General features: G+C 46.1%; 1 protein-coding gene across 1 annotated transcript in view; it reads left to right on the top strand.

Moving 5' to 3' along the window:
• Positions 1-16232, top strand: part of ptprn2 (protein tyrosine phosphatase receptor type N2) — a 1093281-nt gene extending 1077049 nt beyond the window's left edge. The window contains exons 22-23 of the mRNA XM_085987555.1: positions 10065-10138; positions 13497-16232. Coding sequence (XP_085843681.1) covers positions 10065-10138; positions 13497-13568 — 146 coding nt within the window. The 3' untranslated portion in view covers positions 13569-16232. The remainder of the gene's footprint in view (positions 1-10064; positions 10139-13496) is intronic.
• Positions 16233-18122: the final 1890 nt, after the last annotated feature.

Genomic DNA, 18122 nt, shown 5'->3' with positions numbered 1-18122 from the left:
GGGACCTGATTACTCCAGCCAAACCGAAGGCGAAGAGTTTTAACGAAATTGTTGCTGTCCTACAGGAACACCTAAACCCTGCACCGCTGTTGATAGCAGAAAGATTTAAATTCCACAGGAGAACTCAGCATAAAGATGAGAGCAATGCTGAGTACCTTACGGAACTACGCAAGCTATCAAAGCACTGCCAGTTCGGAGCAGGACTGGCAGATACCCTACGGGACAAATTTGTCTGTGAACTCCTGAGTGAAGGAACACAGAAGAAGTTACTCTCAGAGAAAGAGCTGACGCTAGATAAGGCTTTCAGCGTGGCAGTATCGTACGAAGCAGCAGCCAGGGGAGCTGCGGAAATTCAACAAAAGCCACAGGAATACGGCACCCACGAAATGACACGGGGATTTGCAAAATGTTATCGCTGCGGCAGAACTAACCATGACCAGAAGGACTGCTGGTCCAAAGACAAAATATGCAGGCAATGCGGAAAGATGGGACACATTGCACGAGTTTGCAGGTCTGGGAAGAAGACCAGCGACAACAAAAAGGCTACTAAGGAACCGTACAAGAAAGTACAAAAGATGACGGACAGTAGTTCCGGAGACCAGATGAGCGATAGTGAATCCGGGAACAGGAGGCTAAGCTGTCTCAAACTTCACAATGTAATCGCAAAAGAGGATCACCGAACCATTTGGGTCACCCTCACGATAGCAGGGTCCCAAGTTAAAATGGAATTGGATACAGGATCAGCGCTAACTGTCATGAATCGACGAGACTACGAGCGGCTATTCTCACACATACCCTTGAGAGAGACATCCATCGTCTTGACGACGTATACGGGGCAAAAAGTATACCCCAGAGGAAAAATAAAGGTGCCTGTCGAATACAACGGCAAGAAAATACGAAAATTGTATCTCTACATACTGCAAAATGGTGGACCACCGTTATTGGGACGTGAATGGATCAGGAAGATAAACTTAGATTGGCACTCCATTCATGCAATGACGGTGGACGGTAAAAAAGATGACGAGTCACTCCTGGACGATTGTCAACAATCTTAGCTAACGCCAAAGAGGTATTTCAACAAGAACTGGGCACTCTTAAAGGCGTAACCGCCTCGATAAAAATAGAAGAGAATGCAATTCCCAAGTTTTTCAAAGCAAGACCGGTACCATATGCAATTCGCCCAGCCGTCAAGGCAGAGCTGGAGAATCTGGAGAAGGCAGGCGTGTTGTCTAAGGTCGACTGGAGCGAGTGGGTGACACCCATCGTTCCTGTCATGAAGAAAACGTTAAGCAATAAGTCTGAGGAGCCAAGGAAGGTTCGCATCTGTGGGGATTTCAAGGTGACGGTGAACCCAGTCCTTCACACAGTACAATATCCTCTTCCAAGGATAGAAGACATCTTCGCCTCACTGTCTGGAGGGAAGCGTTTTACAAAAATTGACCTAGCGCAAGCATATTTGCAGATGGAGGTTGAAGAATCCTCTAGGAAGTATCTCACGATAAACACTCACAAAGGTCTTTACCAGTATCATCGATTGGTATTCGGAGTAGCATCGGCTCCGGCGATATGGCAAAGAGCGATGGAACAAGTCCTGCAAGGGATTCCGGGGACTCAGTGTTACTTGGACGACATCCTTGTGACAGGTGAAGATGACAGTGAACACCTTAACAACCTAGAACAGGTGCTCACTAGACTACGGGAACATGGGCTATGAGCCAACCGCCCCAAGTGCGAGTTTTTTAAGAAACAGATATCGTATTGTGGCCACGTGATTGATGAAGAGGGGTTACATAAGTCCCCTGACAAAATTGAAGCGGTTGTTAAGGCCCCAGCGCCTGAAAATGTGTCGCAACTGAGGTCATTCCTCGGATTGGTGAATTACTACCATAAGTTTTTGCCGAATTTGTCGACAATTCTGCACCCACTGAACGCCCTGCTACGAATGGGAGTAGCATGGAAATGGAGCAATGACTGTAAGCGGGCCTTTCAGAAGAGTAAGGACTTAATCACTTCAAGAGAAGTAGTGGCTCACTACAACCCAGCACTGCCGATCAGACTGGCGTGTGATGCGTCTCCCTACGGCATTGGGGCGGCACTGTCACATAAATTCCTTGATGGTTTAGAGAGGCCGATAGCTTTTGCGTCACGCTCGTTAACTTCTGCCGAGTGTAACTACGCCCAGATTGACAGAGAGGCCCTCAGCCTAGTGTGGGGGGTGAAGAAGTTCAATCACTACCTGCACGGTCAAAAATTTACTCTACTAACCGATCATCAACCTCTTGTCTCCATTTTCAACCCTCAGAAGGGCGTACCAATAATGACAGCACAACGGCTGCAGAGGTGGTCCCTTTTCCTAGGGGCACACCAATATGACATCGAGTACAAAGGAACTAAACAGCATGGGAATGCTGATGGATTGTCACGCCTACCGTTGCCGACGGTGGAAGAAGAGGACCATGCAGTGGATCTAATGGAGTTATTCCACTCGACCATAGTCGAATGTCTCCCTGTGACGAATGCAAACATAGAAAAGGAAACACGGAATGACCCGACACTATCACGGGTCCATGATTTAACGGTGAAGGGATGGCCAGCACATGGCGAACCACTGCTGCCAGCATTCTCGCCGAGAAGAGAACAGCTGTCAGTGTGGAGAGGAACCTTGATGTGTGGATCCAGAGTAGTAATTCCACCTAAGTTGATGGTAGAGTGCTCAATGAGCTTCATGAGGGTCATCTGGGTGGGGTAAAAATGAAGAACTTAGCCAGAGCGTTTGTGTGGTGGCCGGGAATCGATAGAGAAATCGAAGAGATGACCAAGAGCTGTGCAGGATGCCAGAAGGTCCAAAACGCCCCACCACAAGCTCCTCTGCATCCATGGGAGTGGCCCTCATCTCCATGGCAAAGGGTGCACATTGATTTTGCTGGTCCCTTCATGGACTCGATGTTTTTAATTGCGGTGGATGCACATTCAAAGTGGCCAGAGGTAATAAAAATGTCCTCAACCACCACGGAAAAAACTATCACAGTTTTACGAACCATATTCGCCAGGAATGGGCTGCCTGAACAGATTTGCCCTGACAATGGACCACAGTTTGTGTCTGAAGAGTTCCGGAGGTTCTTAAAGAACAATGGTGTTAAGCATTACACATCTGCCCCATATCATCCAGCCACTAATGGATTGGCCGAGAGGTTTGTCCAAACATTCAAGAAGGCTATCAAGGCAATGTGTAATGAAGATATACCCCTACAACACAAGGTGGACAACTTCTTGTTTGCCTACCGGAATGCGACACATGCGGTTACCAACCAAACTCCAGCCATGATGTTCTTCAATCGAAGACTACGATGCCGCTTGGATTTGGTTAAGCCAAACGTCCGAAGAGATGTGGAGAACAGGCAGTTTCAGAATATGAATGAAAGGCCGACCAGAAGTTTTAAGATAGGTCAACCAGTTTTGGCCCGGGACTACCGCACTGAGAAATGGCAGCCAGGAACGATTTGTACACGGCAAGGACCTCTCATGTATACCGTGGACGTTGGAGAGAGCATTGTAAGACGCCATGCTGACCAGATTCTAGAGTCACTGGAAAACGTCAACTCCACACCACGATCTGATACACCTGGCAATGAAATCGACGTACCAATTGCAGCTACCGCAGAATCGGTGATATTGGAAGCAGATGAACCAAACAACGACATTGATCCCGACTCAACCTTGCCAGAAGAACCTGATACCCCAAAGAGGCGTTATCCAGACAAAATCAGGAAGCCTCCTCAAAGACTGAACTTATAATTGGTTAAACTTAACCAATGTATCTAGCAACCGTAATTGTGATTGTAATTAGTTATCATTTAGTTGTTAAATGAATGTTATGTACTGTTTATCTAAAAGGGGAGGAATTGTTGTGTATGTACCTTTAAGAGAATAACTGGTCTCAGACTGCAGTACCGGCAGTGACCACCCCTGTATAAAAGGCGCTAGTGAGCCTCTGTAGTTTCAGTTTCCCGATTGACTTCAATCAGTAAAGACTTGTTTTGTTCAACTCCTGCTGTCCGTGTCTCAATCATTCACGGACATAATACTTGCCATCGAGGGAGTGCAATGAAGGTTCACAAGATTGATTCCTGGGATGGCAGGACTGTCGTATGAGAAGAGATTGAGTAAACTAAGCCTGTATTCTCTTGAATTCAGAAGAATGAAGCATATAAAATGATTATAGGGCTTGATAGGGTGGATGCTGGGAGAATGTTTCCCTTAGCTGGGGAGTCTAGAACCAGGGGCCACAGCCTCAGGATAAAGGGTAGGCCATTCAGGACTGAGATGAGAAGAAATTTCTTCACACAGAGGGTGGTGAATCTTTGGAATTCTCTACCTCAGAGGGCTGTGGAGGCTCAGTCATTGGGTATATTCAAAACAAGTCGATAGATTTCTGACTAGTAAGGGCATCAAGGGATATGGCGATAGGGCCGGTGAATGGAGTTGAGGCAGAAGATCAGCCATGATCGCATTGAATGGCGGAGCAGACTCGAAGGGCGAATGGCCTACTCCTGCTCCTATTTCTTATGTTCTTAAAGAAAGGCTTGCATTTATATAGCGCCTTTCACAACCACCAGCCAATAGAAAGAAAGTCTTGCATTTATATAGCATCTTTCATGACCACCAGACGTCCCAAAGCACTTTAGAGCTTTAATGAGGTACTTTTGAAGTGTAATCACTGTTGTAATGTGGGAGCCAATTTGCACACAGCAAGCTTCCACAAACAGCAGTGTGATAATGACCAGATAATCGGTTTTAGTGATGTTGATTGAGGGATAAATATTGGCTAGGACACCAGGAATAACTCCCCTGCTGCTCTTCGAAATAGTGCCATTGGATCTTTTACGTCCACCTGAGAAAGCAGACAGGGCCTCGGTTTAACATCTCATCCGAAAGACAGCACCTCCGACAGTGCAGCACTCCCTCAGCACTGCACTGGGAGTGTCAGCCTAGATTTTTGTGCTCAAGTCTCTGGAATGGGACTTGAACCCACGACCTTCTGACTCAGAGGCGAGGGTGCTACCCACTGAGCCACAGCTGGCACTCAATATTTGAAAGTTGGCAGAATTAAGGCAGACATAATTCACGTCAGATAAATGCAAGGTCTTAACGCATTGGAAGAAAAGATGAGGAATATGATTACTTACTGAATGGTGTCTGTCTAGCTAGGAAACATAGGAACAGGAGTAGGCCATTCAGCCCCATGTACCTGTTCATCCATTCAATTAGATCACAGCTGATCTGTATCTTAACTCTGTTGGCCCGACTTGGTATCCCTAATGCCCTTACCTAACAAAAATCTAGCAATCTCAGTTTTGAAATTTTCAATCGACCTACCTTTTTAGAATAAGCTAAAAGAGATCTGGGAGTGATGGTAGATTCAGCAACAATGACATCCGGTCACTGCAGACCAAGCGATCAATAAAGCAAACCGAGAGCTCTGTTGTCAAATCAGTAGATGGAGTCTGTGGCGGTTTGAAGCTGCACCGTGCTCTGGTCAGGCAGCACCTTGAATATCACATTCAGATCTAGCCACACAAACACAAAGGAAACATCCAAGGTCTGAAAATGGTGCAGAGAAAAGCCAGAGGGGCTGAACTTCCCCTGTTGGGCAACCGACAGATGGAGTGCGCTTGCTGGCCACCTGTCAAGTCCGCGAGGAAGCCCCCGGACTTCATTTAAATCTTGCCAGCGATGCTGCATGCACCAGACGGGGCGACCCGCTGCAGCTAGCCGCCTCCAGGCAGGCACAATATCGGGGAGCACCAGCGCCGTGCCGGCCCGCAGGTAGTCCTGGGGGGGGCGGGGAAGAGCCCAGGCCCGGGCAGCGACCCACACTCCTGCTCCTCCTGGCTCCACAAATGTACAACCCAGAAACTTTGCTGGGCTGCTCTTGCGAGAGCCAGCTGTGGTCTCTTTAAGTACTGCTGGTTAAGCCGCTCAGAGCCAAGACACAAGGGGAGAGCATGCGCCACACATGCAATACCCGCGTGTCCCTGAAAACTGCAAGTGGGGTTCTAACTACATCATAGGACCCCGATTTCACATAACCAGAAGGCCTACCACCTGAAACAGGCGGGCGCTCTGGACGCCCAAGGGAAGGCCCTTTAAAAATGGCAGCGACTGGAGGTGCGGCGGGAACAAATGGTAAATGTAACGACCCCATTTGAGGCCATTAACGCCACTCCGGTAATGCCAGATGAAAATCATCCCCCATCCCCTACTGTCAGGGGACTGAGTTATGGGATTTCCTCTGGTATCTGTGAAACGCCTGGGACTGTTGTCCATGCTAAAGTTGCTATATAAATGCAAATGATATTGAAAAGTTAGAAAAACTTGGACTCTTCAGTTTTTTTTTTAAATGTGCGTGAAAGGGGACGTGATAGCGGTATATAAAATACTGAGTGGAATAGAAAAGGTTGACTTTGGGCACTATTTCAAAATAAACCATAATCATAAGGGGACAAAGTGATAAAAGGGAAATTCGGAATCGACATCAGGAACCACTTCTTCAACAAAGTAGTGAGCAACACCTTGGAATGGTCTTCTGGACAGGGCAGTGGAGGGAGAATCTCCTGAGCAGTTAGTCGCTGCGATGGGGAAAGGGTAGGATTTTAATGGACGGAAAAATTAGCTGGGACGAGTGGCCTCCCTTATCTGTACTTAATTAAAAATAGTTTCAAATACAGTCCAGAGTTCCAGCAGTGAATCCAGGAGATTCACTCCTTTTAAATCTGCAAGTTTTAGTTTAGGAATGCACCTGAGGGTATAGAATGTGGCATCAGCTGTAGAACGCCGAAGACAGCAATCACAGAGCGGCCGTGTGTATGAAGTGCTCTATAAATATGAGCAAGATGTGGTCCAACCATCAAATGTACTGATCAACTGTTCATTACCTTTTATTTGGAGCTTTAGAAATAACAGATTCAGAAGTAATGGAAGCACTTCCACACTTATTATTTGTTGATGAGGTTCTTTGCTCTTAAATTCAAATGTCTCAGGGTCACTTGCACCTCTGGGAGACCTGGGCTTAAATCCAGCTTAAACAGATGCGTTGGAGGTCTCCTGACTGCCTGGTTCCTATGTGAAATGAGCTGGGAGACTCTCAATCCAGTTTCTGGTTTGCATTCATCCGCAGCACAAAGCTGGCACTAAATTGACATTCTCGCTCAGAGAGGTCACAGTAATAACTAGCGTGGAAAATAGAAATGTCACACTGACTCAATAAGTAGGTGTATTTCTGAGCTCCTGGTTGAGTTACATTGTTAGATGAGCGGAGGGAGGTTTACTCTGCAACTATTACTGTATCGTACCTGATGTCCGAGTGCTTCATCGACGCTATAGGGACAGCTTTTGATCCTGCACGGCAGACGGAACCTGGGCAGTTAAAATAGCCACAGCGACTTACGCACCCCCGCCCTCACACCCACCCCCATTCCCCGCCCTCACCCCCATTCCCCGCCCTCACCCCCCACCCCCGCCCTCACCCCATCCGCCGCCCTCACCCCCCACCCCCATCCCCCCCATTCCCCGCCCTCACCCCCCACCCCCGCCCTCACCCCATCCGCCGCCCTCACCCCCCACCCCCATCCCCCGCCCTCACCCCCCACCCCCATTCCCCGCCCTCACCCCATCCCCCACCCCATCCCCCGCCCTCACCCCCACCCCCCGCCCTCACCCCCCACCCCCGCCCTCACCCCATCCCCCGCCCTCGCCCCCACCTCTGCCCTCGCCCCACCCCCGCCCTCACCCCATTCCTCGCCCTTGCCCCATCCCTCGCCCCCACCCCCTGCCCTCGCCCCATCAACCGCCCTCGCTCCCATCCACACCCCCCGCCCTCGCCCCCATCCCCTGCCCTCACCCCCGCCCTTGCCCCATCCCCTGCCCTCGCCCCCCCACCCATACCACCTGCCCTCGCCCCATCCCCCGCCCTCGCCCCCCGCCCATACCCCGCTCTCGCCCCCCACCCTTGCCCCCTGCCCACGCCCCATCCCTCGCCCCCCACCCCAGCACTTGCCCCCCATCCCCGCCCTCACCCCCCATCCCCGCCCTCACCCCCCACCCCCACCTCAATCCCACTGCCTTCCTGCAGGTTGCAACTTTAACCTGCTCTTTTGATCCAGTGAGAGGCACACCTGCTGGTAGGCAGTGTGGTTCCCCCTTTAAATATGCATCCTGGGCTCCGATGTTGTCATCGGGGCCCAACTGTAATTTTAACTCGAAGCCTGTGCAGGAAAGCCGTCATGGCTTCTCCGCCAGACCAACCTTGGTAGCAAGAGGACCCGGCGCAGGAAGAGACCTCAGAAAGGTGAGTTAACTTTATTGTTAGTGAATGCGCCCTCTGGGCCCCACAAGAAAACCTTGGGCCACCTCCTGACTCGAGCTTCCCCAGACTGCGACGCCCTCCCAACCACTTACTTAAGTGTCAGTAACCGATCCTCCTGCCACCCAAAAATCCCACTCCCGCCCACCAGCCAGCTACTGCTTCCTGCCGGGTTCGGTCAGTAGACTGATGGGGGCGGGGGTGGGGGGGCCTGTGCAGATGAAGCCTAGGAGTTCATATCTCCCGGGCCTCACCCTGTGGAGGGCCAGACGGTGTGCCAACCACCTCAGCCCCCAACCTCCCCCACCCACCCCCCAGCCCGCATGACTCCCACCTGGAGTTAAAATCAGTCTTTGGATGTGTGAAACATCCCTCACGTTGGCAATCGCGAATAAAGTTTGTTTATTAGCCCCCGAATTGTCCCTTGCACACACTTTGCCTTTGCATAATGACCCAGAAACTGTTAACGCATTTGTATTTATTCAGATCACATGGCTGAATCTCTTTCAAAGAGTGGAGCGTGGAACCTTAACAACCACTATACTGTCACTGTAAATCCTGACCATTTTAAACTTAACGGAAACAGCACAAGGGCAGTTAAATGCACAATGCTCGGAACTTGCAGAGCCCGCGAAACACACGCCTCCAGGGCAGGAAGTATTTTTTTTAATGAATATTTATGTGAAGTGTAGTTTTTCTTTAAAAATGACAGAAGAGGCTATAGCAGATATATTTGCCATAATTAGGTAAATGCTCAGTGAGTTACTCCCATTCTGGCTTTCATTAATAAGTGATTCGGGCCACAATTAGAACAAAAAGGTAAAAGGACAGGAGTTGCGAAGGAGGCTTCAGGGATTCAACAAGGCGATTACTGTAACACTGTTAATTACTGATTGATCACCATCAATGTGAAGCTGTTGAACTGCAGCATTAGTGGCTCTCCTGATAGATTGGCTGCAGTTTACAGAGCAACGATAATGGCACACAGCAGCAAAGCACAGAGGATTCAGCATCAGAATCTGCTACTGTCTTTCTACATGGTTTGCCCCAGTCAAAGAGCTGTTGTATAAAGCGAACATGCTTCACACTTTCTTCAGTGGCTTTCCACCAGGCATATCCAGTGTTGTTGGGCTTATCGGTACCAAGACACTGCAGGAAAAATCACACTTCAAGTTGTACAATGCTCTTAATTTATCACTTCAAACTGCTCCCACCGCCAGTGGCAAATAGTCAGTACTTCAAGTGCTGTACAGCTCGAATAGGTCCTGAAGTAGCACAAGTTTGGAAGGACAAAATTTTGAATGCCTAAGACTACTGTTTAAAAAATAAATTCATCCTCGGGATACGGGCGTCGCTTGCAACGCCGGCATTTAATGCCCATCTCTGAAAAGGTGGTGGTGCAACTGCGCAGCTTGCTGGACCACTTCAGAGTTAAGAGTCAACCACGTTGGGTTTAGTTTGACTGGAGTTTGGACTGGACATAGCAATGCCCACCATTCTACTTTACTGAAATCCTAATGACGACACTAAAGCACGTATATTTGTTCAGTGAGGTCCAGTGTTTTGAGTGAAAGAACTCATCTTCAATTTGAGCAGGAGTCGGGGGGAGGAGGAAGAGCAGAATCTGATCCGCTGAGATTGACGGCCTTTGCAAGAACGGTGCCGCACATTGACGTCACTTCAGTTTGTGGTTTGTTTGCAGGTGCTAAGGAGATTGATATAGCTGCTACGCTGGAACATCTGAGAGACCAGAGACCAATGATGGTTCAGACAAAGGTAAGCCAAACTGAAATAAAAACAGAAATTGCGCAGCGAGTTAGTCAATCAGAGGGGCCTCATCGGTGTCAGGGTATCTCGCCCAAAACATTTCCAGTATTTTTTGGGCCTTTTTATTTCCTAATTCCAGGTCTTGTCATTTTTCTTTTATCACGCCATGGAACCTGATGGTTCCTCTGCGGCTGGGGAGGGGAGCCGTTGGGGGGGGGGGGGGTGGTGGAGAGGAGCCAATCAGGTTGAGCACCAGCTGTGAAGAGATGAACCCATATTCTGCAAATTCATTTCATTACCCTGGAGGACGAGAGAGTATTTATGCAAATCTTTGCCTCACGGGATTAAATTAATGGGATAGAGTCCATGATAAGATTGTACATGATCTGTGGCTGGAACAGGTTTATTAGGTTGAATGGCCTTTCCTTATTTCATATTTCATGCTTTCTTCTGTTTTTGCATTCTTTCCCCCTTTATAAGTGTAGATCCAGTCCCTCCAGTGGCTCAGTCGGTGAAGGTATTGGTAGGAACCAGAAGGCCCCAGGTCTTATTCCTGGTCTCTGCTGATCTCAGCCAGGGTGGCAATCGGAGCCTCAGGGTTGGGGAGGACAAAAAATAATCAGATTGGGTTCACACTCTGATCACAGGCCAGTGACCCCCTTCCGCAAAATATGTATCACGGTTACTTGAGATTGGGATCAGGGTTTGGCTACAATGACACCATTGGCCCTACCACAGTCAAATAGCCTGTCTAGATTCACACGTGAAGAATGGCGCTTGGGCATTCGATGCTGGAGGGCTGACTGATGCTTGCGGAACCGTACCCCAGCAAGGAGTTGGCTCTTTTGGACGGGGGAGGGGTGGAAATCTGATGCACACCTTTTATTCATTCTGGGATCTGAAACAGTCACACTTGCTCAGTGCCTGCTGTGCATCATCAGACTGGAGATTTTTATCTAAATTAAACTGAACGCGAAGGAGAACTCAAGACACCATCTCTCGGGTGTATGATACTGAGCTGACCAAAAGGGTAGAATCAAGTTTGCGCTCTGAGTCATGTACCCAGGTACAAGAATCCTAATCACCACAGAAACTTGCCCTGACTGTTGCTAGGCAACAACATGCCTTCTTGCACACTCTAATTCATTTATTCAGACGCGTGGTGAATTATAAGTATCTAATTACAGACCAGTGGGAGGTTTTCTCGGGAGAGTTGTGGAGTTTTTTTTTGATGGATCTAAACAAACCATGCACTCACATCACTGAATATAAATAAAGAGTAAAAGGCCTTCAAAGTCATTTAAATCTGTGGATTAAAAGTCAGGTTTGAAATGTCAATTAAGGCAAGTCCTGTAGCAAACTAGAAGGTAAGATGTGGTACCAGTGTCATTTACTAACCATCCCAGTTCTTACCATTGCCTGGATAAACTCTGTCAAATATGTTGATAATAGTTGTTTTTTTTAAAAAGCCTCTAACATTTAATAATCAGCAATACCGTTTTTGACAGTGTTTGAGCAGTAAGTTGAATGACTAGTAAAGTATTCCTATAATAGCTGAAATGAAAACCAGAAATTTTGGAAATACACAGTAGGTCCATCAACGCCCGAAAAGAGAAAAGACGGGTTAACGTTTCAGGATTGGAGCCTTTGTTGGAACTGGAATCTCGTCCTTATAAAAGTGACTTTCTTCATCGTTACACCTCCCAGGGTTTGAAATAGAATCACACAGCACAGAAGGAGGCCATTCGGCCCATCGTGCCCGCTCTTTGAAAGAGCTATCCAATCAGTCCCACTCCCCTGCTCTTTCCCCATTGCCCTGCAGATTTTTCTTTTTTTAAGTAGAGATCCAATTCCCCTTTTGAAAGTTACTAGTGAATCTACTTCCACCACCCTTTCAGGCAGTGCATTCCAGATCATAATAACTCACTGAGTAAAGAACAATTCTCCTCTGCCCCCTAGCTTTTATGCCAATTATTTTAAATCTGCATCCCCTGGTTACCGACCTTCCTGCCAGTGGAAACTGTTCCTCCTTATTTCCTCTATCAAAACCCTTCATAATTTTGAACCCCTCTATTAAATCTCCCCTTAACCTTCTCTGCTCTCATGTTTTTACTTTCTGTCGGGTTCTGTGGGGTAGTCCTTGCGCCCTCTCTTGTATACTAGAGCAGATTCTGGCATTCCTTATCCCGCAGCGGACTATTAGACAGTTTTATATGGGCCTGTGATTTGACCCAAGAGATTGGGCTGTACAATGGGCAGAGTAAGAGGGAGGAGCTGGGAACCAGTGATGATGCGAGCAAGAGTGCAGCAAACACCGCGTCACGAAGGTGAGAATGGAAAGATTCTGACACTAAATAAAAATACCCACTGCATTATTAAAGAGAGAATGAGAGTTAAAAAAGGAGACTAAACAGTCCAATTTTCATGTTGCCACCATCCCTTAAGAACAGGCGGTTGTAGGACTGAAATCAAGCAGTGGGTAGTTGCACCGACTTCCCACTGCGCTGATGCCATCTCAATTTTTGGGCAGACTTGCATCCTGGTAGCTAGAGCTCCTATCAAAACAGGCAGCAGTCTCATTACACACATGAAAATTGGGGTCAAATGACACCAATGTCACCTTTGTCTCCGAATACAACCAGTTCCTGCTCCCACCTACCCAATCATCCAACCATGGGCAGTACAAGTCTGGATCCTCGGCCGCTGTCGGGGAAAGCTGGATGGAGCTCATGGAGACGCTTTTATGGCAGTCGATGGTGGTTTTTGCGCCTTAAAGGTTTTGGAAATGTTATGTATTTGCTGCTGTAGAATCTGCACTCATGTTGCCTGCTGCTCCAAAGTCTTGCTCTTTAGTATTCCCAACGCCCTTTAAGGCATTGTTGCAAGCCCTTCACAATCGGCCATGTCTCCCGCACTCCCTTTGATCTCAGGTGTGGGGGTAGCAAGTTGTTGTTGTTAGTACCAAGTTTTTTGCAGTTTGATAAACAAGATGTATAAGTTAACAGTTCTTTTGCTCAAAACTCTCACCTTGCAAAACCCTGTGCCTTCAGAAGAGGGGGTGGGGGGGGGGGAGGAGGTGTATATGGTATTGAGATAGAGGATCAGCCATGATCGTATTGAATGGCGGAGCAGGCTCGAAGGGCCAAATGGCCTATTCCTGCTCCTATTTTTCTATGTTTCTATGTGAAGAAATTTGAAAGAGAACAAAAGTTAACTGCATCAATCCCCGTGGACTCTTAATGGGTTTATGGTGGAAAAATAATAGGTCATCTCGCAATGGTTTCTCAGTGGTTGACCTGTTTAAACTCATATTGCGCGTAAATAAAATGTCAATCTGTTGTAACCGTGCTGGTTTTATCTTCTACAGGAGCAGTTTGAGTTTGCATTGACAGCAGTAGCTGAGGAGGTGAATGCAATCCTGAAGGCGCTGCCACAGTGAGAGACGACCAGAGACCCAACACTTTAATCCTGCCGGTCTCCATGAATGTTGTAGAAAACGTGATCTGATCCTGGCTGTGTAACTTTTTATTTTAACGGCATTAGAAAATGTGTCCCTTCAACATCTGCAATTGATGCAATTCTTAGCTCAAAAAATAAACTCTTAATGGTTTCAAAGTAGGAAGAAATAAAGATTAGATTAGAAGTATTTGTACATACGCTTTTTTGGGACTGGACAGAACTGGATGCAAAAACACTCAGAGGGGCATCACGGCAGTTTGAGTATATTGTAAAGACAAAATTAAAAAAAAAAACGTTTATCTTTTATTAATTTCAATATTGGAAAAAAAAGTATAGAAAGGCTTCTCAGTATTCCTTCTATAGTATATTCATTCTATTGCTGAAACGAACGGCATCAGTATTCAATAGTAGTCGTGTGACTCCACCTCACCCTGCTCCTAAAGGCTGGCATCACCATTCTTTCCATGATGTGTGGCATTTCACAGTAGCATTGCGACTTTCCCACTGTGTTCCTGTGTAACGCAGTTGGCATTGCAAGACACCTGCTGATGGTTAGTCATGGGGTTTGGTACTAGACTACAGGAAATGATTTCAAGGGAGACAGTCCCAGCGCAGAAAGGGACACCTTTAGAGTATGTCATAAAAATATTTTGGAAGTATTCAGCCCAGCAGAAAGTTGTCAACAACTGTTACCATTGGATTATTTAAGAAGGTATCCTGCAATTAAATTATACTTATATTTTGCCCTTTCCTTATAGGACTCGCTCTGCCGCGTGCTGTCCCCTGCCCACTACGAATCTGGCCGCTAGAAAGCAGGCCAGGGGTGACTCCGCTACTGACTTGCCCTCCCACCTTCTGGGGAGGTTCCTGGTCTTCACTCTAAGCGCCTACCAAGATGCCCCACACCTGGAATTGTTAACTCACTGTGTAGGGACCCCACATCGCTCATGTCCACTGAAAGATAAAACAACTGCTGCAGCCCGGGCCCAATCCCTTATGGATTCTGTTGTCGCTGAGATTTTCCCTATCTGAGTTATCCAGAGGAACCACAGACAATGCTGGTGAATTTAGCAAGTAATAATAATCCAAATACAATTATTGATCAATAATTTGCCACAGCCACACAGTTAAAATGTTAAATTGTAGCATCAGTATTGGTGTTGAGTGCTTTGCATTCTTTCACTGTTCACCTGTGCTGTGTTTGAATGTACTGTTCTCCTCTGGAAGAATCACATTCAGACCTGCCTTGGAAAAGTTAATTGAGAGATTGCTATTGTTGATTTCTGCTTCGGGTCACAAGTAAGACTATGATCTGGTCACCTCATGGGTCTGATCAACAGCTCATGACTGTGCTGGTGATTCATCTCCTTATGTACCACTAAACAGAGCTTCAGCACTTGATATCCTTTGCTCCTGTGTTAACTACAGAATGGACAGGGCGATATAATAATAGTACTTTTCGAGCTCTGTCTAAAGCCCCGACATTTCACAAAGAAATCAGCACAGGCAGTGGAGTGAGGGCTGCAATTAAGTCAGTGGGAAAACTTAGGTTGCTTCCAAGCTGGTCCTACTTGTCACACTGCTGAAGGGGGTGTTCTTCTGAGGTTAATGCCAAAGTGCATTGTCGGGACAATTTAGATAGCCCCAGTATTACCCCTGCCATTCCTTGACTAACAGTGTTCAATTTTTTTTTTTGGTTACAATAGGGAAAACATTTCTCTCACATGCATCTCACTTTTATTGGAAAATGTGTAGTTATATCACTACACCGGATGTGGGGTTTGAATCCAACCTAGCCTGCTGGGATGAAGGCCCCTTTCCTGCCGTGAATGCAACTAGTCAGAACCAGTCCATTGCAAAAAGTGATCATAAATCAACACTAATACTGAGAGTAAATCAGCAATTAGAGTCAGAGAGGTTGGTGTGGGAAATGTAGTTTATAACAGTGGTGTAGTTGGAAGTACTGTTCTGAGATTAGAGTCTCAGCATACTGTTGAGATACAGTGGAGGAAGAATGCCATTCCTGCTGTGGGAGCACTTGATCATTATCATCTTTTGTTGAGCTTTGGTCTAAGACTGGCTGCTGTTGAGACGCCATTTATTTCTCTCCCCCTTTATTTCTCTCCGGTACAGTCTACAGGCTCAGCTGACACACTCAGTGCCGAAAGGAAACATTGATATCCCTCTCCCTCAGTGAGCAAAAAAAACCCATTTAATCTGATTAACGATTGCCTTCTTACTGAACACCCAGATCCTGTCCTGTCCCACTTAAGATGACACAATCTCAACCCATTTTTCTGAGGGATCTTTCACTTCAGATTGAGTTTCAATGTCAACATGTAGGTAGAAATCCTAAGTGTTTGATTTTATTCAATTCTGACAACTACTACAGTCTGTTGCAAATTTGATGTTGACACAGAATATATAGTCTTTGTCTGTAAATAGTCCTAGTTACGTAAGACTGATCTCATATATGCCTCTTAAGAATATATTTTAATTGTTTTAGCTTCACGGAGACATCACTCTTATCAGAATTGCTTGTGGGTTCTGTTGTGTTAAGTCTTCAAAAGTAGCCTAATGTGCGCCTCTTACTGACCACTGGTACTTTTCTTTTATCCAATAAATGATCTGCATTGTTTCATAATTAGAACCTATTTTATTTCTTTCATGGTGACAGAATTTGTGATAAGTATCGGTTATTTATGAGTAGCCAAAATTATGTAGCCGGGTCGCTTTCAGCGCACTTAACGCTTTCAGTGCCACGTGCTTTCGATAACTTGGCTGAAAAACTGATTTGTGTTTTTTCTCTGAAATTCAGTAATGCACCGTAACCAGATATTACTGAACATTCCAATGCATTTTCGATTTGAAAAGGAAGCATTCGAAACTATGTGTATTTTTATGTTAGCTTGAGGAGATAAAAACAAAGTATTATTAATTCACAAATTGCATTAGCTGAACGCACAGAACACCCAACCGAGATGAACAACGGTGTTAAATCTTTGACATTCCTCTTCACAGACCCAAGTCGACTTTCCTGAATATTTTAAAGCAAATCTGCAGAGCTTTAACAAGAATCACATAAATACTTTCTCAATTTTGCACAATTTAATACATTAGATTGAATTTTCGTTTTTAAGTTCCTGGAGAGACAGTTTGAAAATTTGCAGTATTTTAATTCTTAATCTGCTGCAGGTTCAGGGAAACTTCTGTCTCCCTGGACCAACCATTTTTGTTTGCATTCAACACTGTGGCACTGAACGAAACATTAATATTAGTTATAATGCCTCTCAGACACAAGAATAATATTAATACTGGAATATTAACCCTCGACTACTAAATTAAACACCAACACATAATTTTACATAAAGTTAAAGGAGACAATTACTCTCGTACTCCCCATGTCATCGCTTTTTCCTCCTCCTATTCTCTCTTCCCTATTTTGTGTTTATTGTAACTTTCTCATTGAAACTTATAACATTCTGGCAGGACTGGACAGACGATGCAGGGAGGATGTTCCCGATGGTCGGGGAATCCAGAACCAGGGGTCACAGTCTAAGGATAAGGGGTAGGCCTTTTAGGACAGAAATGAGGAGGAATTTCTTCACCCAGAGAGTGGTGAACCTGTGGAATTCTCTACCACAGAAGGCAGTAGAGGCCAATTCATTAAATATATTCAAGAAAGAGTTGGATATATTTCTTAAGGCTAAAGGGATCAAGGGGTATGGGGAGAAAGCAGGGACCGGGTACTGAACTTGGATGATCAGCCATGATCGCATTGAATGGCGGAGCAGGCTTGAGGGGCCAAATGGCCTACTCCTGCTCCTATCTTCTATGTTTCTATGTTTCATTTTTATTTCTCTCTGCTTTGATTCAAATTCCCCTTTTTGCGTTCTTTTTAACTTTGGGAGATAGTTTAAAACGTGGAAATGGAAATCAGGAGAGATGCAAAATGGACCGTTGATTCGCTGTTGCCTGTTTTATACTACCGGCCAAAGTCGAAATTACCCACAAATTGTTATAGAACATTTCCTCTGCCTACCTTGCTCCTGCCGTCCATTTGGGAAGTGGGAGCAACATTCTTTTTAAAATAAAGTTTTACATTGGTGGAAAGCCAGTATTAAAGGACGCTGAAGATTCCAGATTCTAAAGATTTTCAGACTTGCATTGTAGATGGGGGGTAATTTTAACTTTGGGCGAGAGTGTAAAATGGGCGATATCGAATTGGCCGCCCATTATGCACCCAGCCTGATTTTCCCTTCCATTGACTTTGATAGAAAGGAAAATTGGATGTTGTATATAATGAGCGGCTAATTCAATATCACCCATTTTCCACCTTCATCCAAAGTTAAAAACACCCCCGATGTGCCGGGTCTGACCTGAATACAGCATCGAAATTAGTCATTGCTTGCTACAAACTAGTAAACCTACAATCTGGTAGCACCCAGACAAATGGTGCTGATCGATATTCTTCTTCTATCCCACCTCTCTTTCGATATGAGTCAAAGAGAGCTTTGCTCAGTGTGATTTTGAA

Source organism: Somniosus microcephalus, chromosome 5 (genome assembly GCF_052327205.1).
Source record: "Somniosus microcephalus isolate GS21.2 chromosome 5, FLI_Smic_1.0, whole genome shotgun sequence".
NCBI classification, from domain to species: Eukaryota; Metazoa; Chordata; class Chondrichthyes; order Squaliformes; family Somniosidae; genus Somniosus; species Somniosus microcephalus.
Note: the sequence above shows the minus strand (reverse complement) of the source record. Positions and strands in the feature narration are given on the sequence as shown.